The sequence below is a fragment of the Battus philenor genome, unplaced genomic scaffold (assembly GCF_028537555.1).
Source record: "Battus philenor isolate CCGP_79_NKW_IND1 unplaced genomic scaffold, ilBatPhil1.0.hap1 SCAF_14, whole genome shotgun sequence".
Lineage (NCBI taxonomy): Eukaryota > Metazoa > Arthropoda > Insecta > Lepidoptera > Papilionidae > Battus > Battus philenor.
The window spans coordinates 9,607,028-9,618,744 of NW_027181676.1; the positions used below are offsets into that span (position 1 = coordinate 9,607,028).

Below are 11,717 nucleotides of genomic sequence, written 5' to 3' on the forward strand. Positions count from 1 at the left end.
AACGGAATTGAGATCTGGCTACGAAGCTGTTCTAGTCGTTTCTGATATTGTTATTGCAAGTTGAAGTGATAGTAGGCAGACCACGTAGCGCACTAAACACACGTCTGCTGTAGCCTATGTCCAACATAGGATGCCCTACAGATGGAATGATAATGAAGAGAATAGTTCTTTCATCATCCGAGAGATCGAGTATTTATCTCGCTTTTCTGACGCAAGAGGTTCCTTAACTAGAATTGTTTATAAGTAGCGGCTAGATCCACTTGTGGGAGTCGTATATATACTGATGTGATGTCTGAATGAATAATAGGTGTAAGATTTTGTGGGCGCGCGTAGCCGACGGGCGAACTTAGTGTGCCGAATTAGTGCAGCGGGTACATGCACGCACCGGTGACGTAGGCGCAGACCTTTTGTTACTTTTGTTTCTTTTATTTCTTTTGCGCCTTTGTTCTATTGCCCGCTTTCACTCGGTCGCAGAGCACATTGCGCCCCAGAGTCCTACGACGAATGCACGTCTTTTTGCTCGCACTCAAGCGCTAATAAAAATTTGTTCGTGTGTTAAATAAATTGATAAAGTGTTACAAACGTCTTTTAATAAGACACCAACTCTTTACACTACCAGTGAGACGATGCACTTGATGAAAAAGACTGATGTAAAATGACACATTATCTTGTGAAAGTTTCCAGTGCATATGTTTCAGTCATGTGCTATTTATGCCTATAATCTGTTCTGAACAATATAAATAAATATTAATTGCAAATGCGGCGAAACAATTTTTAACTAGTTTTAATTTTTCGATATTTATATAATACATTCGAACGTATCATTTAATTATGTCGCTATTAAAAGAGAAGCGTTGACAACTGTAACACAGTTAACAACTTATACAGCTGCCAACGACATTCTTGAATAAAGTATATGTGACGAATACATACAATAATACAACATTAAATAAATAAATTGCTTATTCTTGTAAAGTAAACTACGTTTCTAACCCATGCATATGTTCATATATAAACGTATATATGTATGTTTATATAAACGTTTTAGGCGATAGCTTATTTCGGTTTTATTCTCCATAGGCAGAGGGAGGAGTTGTTTGCAAATAGGACACAGAAGTACGTGGAACATTGTTTGACCTAAACCCGACCCTTGCTACATCCCGGCTCGAATTTGCTGCGATTGTAAGCATAATCCATCGACTCAACACCTAAGGTTCGAAGTTTTGTGTTGTATAAACTTAGCGGTCTAGCATACATAACTCAATTTACTTATATGTTCCTGACAACTGAGTTTAGCCAAGCAAAAGAAATGCTCCGGTCTTGTATAGTATCCTTGAATTAGTTCGTTAAGTAGCCCAAGTATCCAGGTTTCTACACTTATGGCTTTAACAAAAGATCCTAAGGATTTCGACGTCAATACACATGTAGAAGTGATAGTAAATCAAATAATCTCTGCATTACGATTTAAACGTTTAAAATATTTAATTTTTTACTTGTTTATTATTACCTCTCACCTAAATCGATTGTTCTCTCTTATTTTTAATACTTATAAATCAAGGTAAACTGCGTGCCATTACATCATGTTCTGATTTTAGCTTGTTTTATATTTATGTCTATCACAAAGTATTTAAAACTTATGCCTCGAGAAGCGTAATAAGTGATATTAAAAATACAAACTATTCATAATTCATTAGAAAATGTCATTTAAAATTGGAAAACAATTAAACCAATAGTTCAATTAATTACCATTTATTTATTTTTCAATTTCACTATTTACAGTATATATGCATCGATTCAGTTTACCAACCGTAGTTAACACCATGTCCGCTGTAAGAGATGTGGGAGACAGCGGGTGCCGCAGAGTACGCGATAGAGGAACGGAGGACCGGGGCAGCCGCAGCGTAGGAGTATGCTGGGGCGGCGATGGTACGAGCTGCATAAGATGCCACAGCGGGAGCGGCGTAGGCAGTCACAGCAGGTGCAGCATAAGTCCGGGTCGCATATGACGCCACAGCGGGCGCGGCGTAGGTGTGAGTTGCGTAAGCAGCCACAGCGGGTGCTGCGTAAGCACGGGTCGCATATGCAGCAACAGCGGGCGCGGCGATAGTGCGGGTGGAGTAAGATGCCACTGCAGGGGCGGTGTACGCAGCAATCGCAGGCGCGGAGTAAGCACGGGTCGCATACGCACTTACAGCGGGAGCTGCGATAGTGCGGGTAGCATAAGACGCCACTGCGGGAGCGACGTATGCGCGGGACGCGTATGCAGCCACTGCAGGTGCGGCGATTGCGGGAGCCGCAGCATATGCAGCGATGGGAGATCCGTGTGAGGTTTGAGTGGAGTACGACGACACGGAAGAAACTGCAGGTGTGATGGTCCTACTTACAACAGCGGGCGCTGCGGCGTAAGTAGAGGCGATAACAGGAGCCGCGGCGTATGAGGTAGCGATAGCAGGAGCCGCAGCGTATGTTGAAATCGGGGATGCGTGTGAAGTATGAGTGGAGTACGATGACACGGAAGAGACGGCGGGAGTGATGGTCCTGCCGACGACCGCGGGCGCCGCAGCGTAAGTGGTGGCGATAGCAGGAGCCGCGGCATACGAGGTGGTGATTGCAGGTGCAGCCGCGTAAGAAGCGATAGGCGCTGCATGCGCAGTTTGTGTGGAGTAAGAAGACACGGATGAGACTGCAGGGGCGATTGCGTGGCCGCTATACACGGCTGGAGCAACACCCAAGAGTCCGCTAGCGCGAACTGCGCTCATTGCGCATACAGTGATGATAACCTGATTAATAGACAAGAAAAAAATATTATATATCATTTTTATAACAATCGTAAAAAATATTAAATCTTATCAGTAACTTAAATCAAATCCACAAATAATTTATCTGTGTGAATTTCAATAGGATTATTTATACATTTTAATTAAAACTGCAGTAAACATACCTTTGCAAACATGTTGAAGTTGCTTGAACTTGGGGCAACTGAATAACTTCGCAAAGAACACTCCGGTTTTTATACTTTTACACTATGTCCATTTTACTTTCATTGTCAACGAATATTGAACGAAGAGGGTCAAAACGAGATCGAAAAGGTCTTATTCTGAATTTGTGTAATATTTTAGCTTGTTAAATGAAAGTAAATTACTTTAATCAATTATGAGTTAATCATACTATATTCAAAAGTAAATTATTCCAGTTTCTATGATATGATAAGAGATAGCGAAACTCTGAATAACCTAATATATTATATATGAGAATATTATGTTTATTGTATAAAGAAGAACGCGTCAATATTCTTTAGAACCACGGAAACACGCTGTTTTTTTAATAATGCCATGGCAAGAAAGTAATAATTATGTGGGTGTGCATGTAACTCATTCACACCTAAGCGATATTTTTACAAACTATTAGTAACTTAGTAATTAAGGGCAGTGACTTTCATTTCAGGTCTTGATTACTTGTAGATGTTCATCATAGTTATTGTAGCCGTAGTGTCCATTGTTAGAAGTCCAGAAGCGTCCAGAGATTCCTAAAAGGACCAGTTGAAAGGGCTCTGCATCGAGCGTTAGCTGACGACCTCAATAAGGTCTACACTGTGGGTGGATCTTTTACGCTACGCTTGCCGGTTCGTGTTGTCTACTTCAGAATCTTAAGGCACCACCGGTCATTCGTTCTGCGTGATATGTGACCTGCAAAAGCCCGCTTCGTATAATTTTTATAATATAGCTACTATTTATAATCGGTGCCAAAAATAATACATAGAGATCGATATGTCCCTAGGAGGACAAAAATAAACTAAAAATATACTCTATACCCGCTGAGATGGAACAGAGTAAAAAAGAACATAAGTGTCACCGCCGCAAGCGTTTACAGCGAGTTGACGAAACAGAGCGGTTGATAGCTTCCCCTCTCGCCGCGCACATACTTAAATTTAGGTTCAGCAGTTTCAATAGCACTGTAATGGATAGCTGAAGAAACTTTAAAGCTGACGTTACTATTACTTGAAAAGGCATTAAGAGAAGAAGTGGTGAAAAAAATTCCATTAATGCTTCTGCATAGTATCATAAGGCTGCAATAGGCCCTTTAGCGAGGGCAGCGTGATGTGACCCAGATTAAAACTACTTCATCATCATCATCATCTTCATAAATATAGTAACGCTACTAAAGCTGAATCCAAAACCATAGTTCTAATCGTCGAAAAATATGTAGAATTTTTTTTAATAGTCATTATTATATTTATATACAATTTTTAAGGATTACATTTTTTTTCATATCTTTGTAGCACATGTAAAAAATTCATCTTCAATGTTTATTGTTATTGCCAGTAATAAGTTCACCAGAATGTTCATTTTTATGATGATACATAAAATGTTTATATGAAAGTATTTAAAAATTTACAAATTGTTTTCAAATGACGTGTTTCTTTTTAGAATATAATATTTTTAGATCTAGAATAGATGAACGCAGAGACTTTGAGGTTCTGAAAAGAAGACCACGGGGTTAAGATGTACCGACGACCCTTTTATCCCGTGAAGCAGGTTGCAGGCCGCTTTCAATCGGTCGTATTGAAAATCTATGGGGTAAACCTAAGTCCGACGGTGGACATCATTTAAAATGATGGTGAAAATAATTGTTTTAGTAAACGTCTATGGATATATCTGTGATATTTCAAATGTCAATATATCTTTTTTCAGCCAATTTGCTTAGATTTTTGTTTAAAGTACAACGTTAAGAATTATCTAGAAGATTCTAGAACGTTTATTTGACTTTGCGAATAAGTACTCTTAAAAGGATTATTAGTAACTGCAATGTTCTCGTCGATTGGCCAATTTTGGATCACCTTGATTAATTGTAAATAACTATATTTGGTTTGTAGTGTATAAATTATACAACGTTTACTTTCGAATTTAAAACACACATAATTTCATAACTATTACTTTAAATTAATAATAAAAACCACATTAAAACAGTAATTAAAATTTTCACTAAAATAGAACAATTAATATAGACGAAAATGTTTGTAACAAAAAATCTTTTAGTTCAATTAACCATTTTGTCTTATACGACGAAGCACAGTCTTTATGTTTGAATGAGTACTATCTTTCAAAAATAAAGAAATTTTAGAGCATCTAGATATATAAATAAATCATCTATAAACGCAATCAAAGGACAAAAACCAACTGGTTTCATTTTTTAATTTCTTTGTAATCAAGGTGAACAATAAAATTGACAATTCACTCGTAAGTCGATAATTTTTAAAAACATTTTAGATGATTGGTCAAATTAAATATATCGAGAAATAATGGAATAAATTGGAACATAGACTGAAATTCCTAGAGTATCTTTAGTCAGTAGCTTAGTTCCTATAAACGTGTACAATTATTCAGTCTACAACTCTACATAAATTCTGATCAATAAAGATCGCCAAAAAATATTTGTCGTACGATTAATTTTAGCGTCATTAGCACGTTCGTGTTTCTTTTTATAAATAGTCTAAAAGCTCGTGATTTTCTGACTTTGCTATAAGTTTATCACCGCTTATTAGACATAGTAAAGAGCCGGATGGCCTGCTGTATAATTTAAATCATGATAGCATTGCGAATTAAGAAGTGCCATAAGATATAAGGTATGGTTAGAGATAACTGTAAAAACCCTGTCTGGCTTTTGAGAAAATATCGCCTTTTGTATTCTGTTACTTCGCTCTTACATCTTTTTTACACGTTCTACTTACGCTCTCTGTCATAATCATGTATCCATGTTAATAAAGGAATGAAATGAAAGAGTTTATATTTTAATACGTAATATTGTTTATTTTGTTTTGTTTATTTACAGTTTACAAGACAGATTCAGTTTACCAACCATAGTTAGCACCATGACCACTGTATGAGATGTGAGAGACGGCGGGAGCTGCAGAGTACGCGATAGAGGAACGGAGGACAGGGGCAGCCGCAGCATAAGAGTATGCTGGAGCGGCGATGGTTCGGGTTGAGTACGATGCTACAGCGGGTGCAGCATAGGAGTATGCTGGAGCGGCGATGGTTCGGGTTGAGTAAGATGCTACAGCGGGTGCGCCGTAGGCAGCCACAGCGGGTGCGCCGTAGGTGCGGGTCGTATAAGCAGCCACAGCGGGTGCGGCGTAGGCACGAGTCGCATAAGCCGAAACTGCTGGCGCGGCGATGGTACGGGTGGAGTACGATGCCACAGCGGGGGCAGCGTAGGCAGCAACCGCGGGTGCGGCATAGGTGCGGGTGGCATACGCAGCCAAAGCTGGCGCGGCTACAGTACGCGCAGCATACGATGCAAAGGCAGGGGCGGCGTATGCACGGGATGCATATGCAGCTACAGCTGGAGCAGCGATGGCGGGAGCCGCAGCGTATGTAGCGATGGGTGAACCGTGAGAGGTGTGAGTAGAGTACGACGACACGGATGAAACGGCGGGAGTGATGGTCCTGCTAACGACAGCGGGTGCGGCAGCGTAAGTAGTCGCGATAGCCGGAGCTGCAGCGTAGGTGGAAGCGATTGCCGGAGCCGCTGCGTATGCAGCAATGGGAGATCCGTGTGAGGTTTGAGTGGAGTATGACGACACAGAGGAAACGGCGGGAGTGATGGTCTTGCTCACTACAGCAGGTGCCGCGGCGTATGTGGTGGCGATAGCAGGAGCGGCAGCATAAGTCGCGATGGGAGATCCATGTGCGGTTTGAGTAGAATATGACGACACAGAAGAAACTGCAGGGGTGATGGTTTTGGTAACTACAGCGGGTGCTGCAGCATATGTGGTGGAGATAGCAGGAGCAGCGGCATAAGTAGCGATGGGAGATCCATGTGCGGTTTGAGTGGAGTAGGATGACACGGAAGAAACGGCGGGAGTGATGGTCCTGCTCACGACAGCGGGCGCCGCAGCGTAAGTGGTGGCGAGAGCCGGAGCCGCTGCATAAGAGGTGTGAATTGCAGGGGCAGCTGCGTAAGAGGCGATAGGCGCTGCGTGCGCAGTTTGAGTGGAGTAAGAGGACACTGATGAGACCCCAGGAACGATGGTCCTGCTGACTACGGCGGGGGCGGCAATTGCGTGGCCGCTATACACCGCTGGAGCAACACCCAACAGTCCGCTAGCGCGAACCGCGCTTATAGCACACAATGCTACTACAACCTAAAAAATAATATTAACAAAAGTTATAATCTCAGATATCTGTGTGGTTTTATAAAGTAATTTTTATTGTAAAAAAATGATTATCTTTGGGTATCACAGTATTCGAAGTAAGTGTTAAACAATAACATTAAAATAACGGTGTCCAAAAGTAAAAAATATATATATATTTATTTTTAATTAGTAATAAATCTATTTAGCTGAACGCACCTTAGCGAACATGTTGATGTTGTTTATGGTGGTAACTGAATAATTTGACGACGAGTGCTCTGGTTTTTATACAGCTGCCGAGTGCGCTGACCACTTTACTTTCATTGTCAAGGTAAGTGAGCTTTAGTACAGAGCCCACACCCGTGAGTCAGTGATAGCCTTTCGATTCAATATTGTTCCGTTTGTTATTACGTGAAGTTACCGTCGTGCACGTGGACCTTGAGACTGGCCGGTTAAAGTTTTATTCCTTTAGTACAGAATTTAGCACTTAAAATGTCAGTGTTGATCCAAAAAGAATCCATATGGTTTTTTAAACTGTTTTATAGTTATTAATAATAACTAAAAAGAAATCTTTAACGTATCTTTGTAGAAATTCTAGTTATGAAAACATATTATTTATAGGAATTCGATTAGAATTAAGTGGAGTGATTTTAATAGTGCAGTATCGGAACATTATATGACGCAGGAACAAATACAGAGATTGTCTATACAGAATTTTTATATGAATCGTCATTATTTGTGTATGTGGCAATAATTACTATCTTGATAAATCATTTGGGAAAGTAAATGTACTGAAAAATTTATTATTTTGATTAAAAACCAATAATTTTTAAAAGATAAAAATAAATTTTTAGCGCGTTATATAAGTCTACTTGTATATTTCTGTAACAAGTGATAAATATTTATACGTTGCCTAGAATATAAGTAACATTATAAAAAGACCTTACACATTTTGGCCACAAACCTTTGTACAAATCAATTAAATGTTAATTACTGCCACTTTTTCAAACTTTTTGGTTCGTTTCGTTCCTGATTTGGATGTAAAAATAAAATATTTATGACACCATGTAGCCATGGCTTATAATATTTATTGAGAAAGATGGATAATTAAAAAAAATCTGTACATAGATTTTTCAAAAAAAATCTATGTACATTCATACATCGAAATAAATTTTATTTTTTGGGTTTAAATAAACCTGCTGTAAACAGCAATAAATAATCCTTGGTTGGAGATGCGTGTATTTTTTTCTTTTGAAACATTGTCATCGAATATTCTAATTTAATATAAAGTGACTTACATTATATTTTAAAAAAGGTTTACAGATTTTCACGTAACAGCTTTTAACTTTAATGTGTAAGAAAGTAAAAATAAATAAAATTGAAATGATATAATAAGATACTGGCGATCATAAATATCAATATGTTATTGTTAGTCAATCTAAATCTGATATTTAAACTGCTGCAACATATAATAAATATTAAGAACCGGTGCCTTGATAGAGTATACAAAATGAATGTCGGGTACTTTCGCAAGCGTGGGCTTAGAACAATGTTCCTAAACAGAAGTATTTCATGGCATACCAGTTTTGTTGGACTATATGTAAATATCGTCAGGAACTTTATACAATACAAAGGATAATATAATAAAAAAATGTCCGCACCAATCTGCGGTTTTACATTGGTATTTTATTACATGTACGGACGAACAGTTTATTCAGTAATATCAAGGTTGCTATAAAAAAAAAATTGGACGTTTTTGAATGCAAATTTTTGCGGTCATTTCTTTGAAACACTTCATTCGTTCGTGTAATCAAATTATTACTTCATTAAACGTTTATACGTACCCTTCTGACGGTAGTTATCTTAAGTTTTTAAAACTTGTTTTTTTTTTAATTTTGATAAAGAAACTCGATTCATATGCATACATAGATATACAAATATATTTCTAGAAATATCAACATAAAAAATACATTCTCTACATTATATATGAGAGCTGGTGTATTTTAGGGTAACGTGTTATTTCCAATACTTTTCATAATTTATATGACTTCTTTTAACTTTCTTTTTTCTTTTAGATGATTTAAAATGATATCAAAAATAATGTATGTTATTGTTACTTATATCTTACTTGACGGTAACAGCAAGTAAAAAAAGGGCCTTTCGATACTAATAACATTCAAACTAAAACCCTTGTTCTTCGAAGTCTCAGCAAAAAAATATATGTTACTATATTATTAATATTTCTATTTGTACTCGTATGTCCTAGTTTGCAATGAAAAATATTATTTTAGATATCTAGACAGTCGTATACATAATCTATAAATAAGGAACGTTTGTAAATAACATTATATTAAAGTAAAAACCTCGTAATTGTAAGCTTTGGAATAATTGTAAGTAAAAAACCAAGAGCAAAACACAACGTGGCAAAAATGTAAAAAGGTCTCTTACTTTTTTGCTATAAATTTAAAGGTTTCGCAACTTTTTTGATAACACATATATTAAATTGTACGAAAGTATCCTTTTGTAAGAAAAAAGGACGAACACATCATTTATTCCCTTAGAATATAATATTCTTATGATAATATCGCAAAAAAGAGAAACACTAAATGTTACCAAAGAATATAGTAAAGAAATGAAAATATTTCTACGAACTATGGTAAAAGTTTTTACTAGATAAGATTTTGGAGTGAAGACCATAGATCAAAAAGCGCAACGTTTGTTGAACTCTTCGAAAGGCGCAAGATACAGGCTTCCTACTGATCTTATTAAAAATCTATAGGCGACACCTATGTCCCGTAGTGGACGTTTTATGCTTGACATGATGTTAAATACGCCTTGTATACTCAAAAAGTATATGGCGGGCAAGGTGTTCATCTTATAAAGAATGTTATATCCTGTATGTTACATTTTGTCCTTATCCTTGTAACGAATCAAAAACAAAAAGGCGATAATTACACTAAATATACAGGTGTGTTTGTCTACATAAGCTATTATAAGATACTTCTCAACTGCTCAGAGATTTACTGGTTTCTTTCAAACAAGAACGTACGGGTGACAATTTGGATTATTAATAAAAAGTTTTGAAACGTTTCAACATCTATATTGTTAAGGAGCACATCCTAATAAGTATTTACACAGGTCATTGTAAAAGCTTTGTACAAATTAGGAGATACTGCGATCGTGACTAGCATACATTAAATCTGTCACAATTTACAGCAATACACGGCTTAGGTAAAAAAAAAAACTTTTATATGCGAAGTCTATCTGTATTAATATAATTAATAAATTATCTTATCTATTTTGACAATGTAGCTTTTGTAAATAGTACTTCTCGTTCAAAATGATCAATTAATCATTCACAGTAAGATAACTGTTATGCGGTTACCTATTACATCACGCAACAAATTCTCTTTCTTGTCAGTTGTATCTAAAATATTTGGCGCTCTGCCATATAATGTAAAATGACACCCAAAACATTGTTTTTTCTCTGAATTGTTAGGTTTACTACAGTTAGCGCTTAAAGACTATTATTATTTTTTTCTTAGTATGAATCTTTATTTGAATTTAAGTTATGACGAAAACCACAAGGGACATTCGGACATAGATAAACTCGTACTCGTTTCAGCCCTTAGGCAGCTTCTGCAAGACATAAGATACCCCAAAAGATATCTATGGGGGGATACCATTATCGCCACGCTTGGTAGGTAAATTGGCGATCGCAGTATTGTGTTATAGTATGCAAGGGACGCTGCTGCCCATCCTCTAGAAACATCTTTGTGAGCAGTAGTAATTCTACATAATTAATTCACAGTGTGAGTTACACAAAATTGTATTCCGGGAAGCAAACCCGAGGCCTACGCAAGTCAACTGAAAATTCTGCTGGACATCGATGTACATATATTTACACTTCTGTGATTTTTACAAAATGTTCTTGGAAGAATATATGTGTAACAAAAACGATGCATTGACTATATCTATGGCATATTCAAACTGTCCGAACAATGGAAACAGAATTATAACAATATTTAATTAAATTTAAAATTATTACATTTTTAGAAATGGTTCGAAAAACTGATCAGCATTATTTTTAAGAATTACGTAGATGATATTAAACTTAAACCCATGCTAATACTCCATATTATAAAAAGAGTGGACGTGGTTACAATGTTTGATTAAAACAGTCAAATATTTTAAAAGATGATTAGATTAACATGTTACACTATCTCTATGTTACTCGGAAATGTCAACATTGGCGAATATTTTTTTAGTAATATTAAAAAGTTGTTTATGACATTAATATGACGTTTAAATAATATCAAAACATTTAGTTATAATTTATACTAATTCATGGCTTGTCAAAATATTAAACACATTTCTCAGGAAGTTATATAAATAGGTTGTTTTATAGGAATGTTCTTTTAATGTAGGTAAATTTAAACCTTCCAAATTATTCTTCATGCATAAACAAATTAAAATCAGGAAGCCAACTCTACAAGTAACTGGTTTCTAGTTGTTCATAATACTTGTTTCTTAGTGTCGACTTTTCCTTCATATTAAAAATCTTTTAATATTAAAGTAACAGCTT

The 11,717-nt window shown here is 36.6% G+C and overlaps 1 protein-coding gene across 1 annotated transcript; it reads right to left on the reverse strand.

Annotated features, from left to right (window-relative positions):
- Positions 1–1,779: 1,779 nt before the first annotated feature.
- On the reverse strand, positions 1,780–7,397 carry LOC137918542 (ice-structuring glycoprotein-like). Its single transcript, XM_068761362.1, has 4 exons — positions 7,352–7,397; positions 5,853–7,144; positions 2,942–2,987; positions 1,780–2,780 (listed from the first exon to the last, which is right to left on the reverse strand). The coding sequence occupies exons 1-4, from the start codon at positions 7,361–7,363 to the stop codon at positions 1,800–1,802; spliced, it is 2,331 nt and encodes a 776-aa protein (XP_068617463.1). The 5' UTR covers positions 7,364–7,397; the 3' UTR covers positions 1,780–1,799.
- Positions 7,398–11,717: the final 4,320 nt, after the last annotated feature.

What these genes read in the sequence shown, in the direction of transcription:
- LOC137918542 (XM_068761362.1), bottom strand. An exon ending in CATGGTGCTAACTATGGTTG is followed by an intron (nt 2,988 to 5,852) that starts GTAAACTGAATC and finishes TTCTTTGCGAAG; the next exon opens with TTATTCAGTTGCCCCAAGTT. An exon ending in ACTTCAACATGTTTGCAAAG is followed by an intron (nt 2,781 to 2,941) that starts GTATGTTTACTG and finishes TCTATTAATCAG; the next exon opens with GTTATCATCACTGTATGCGC.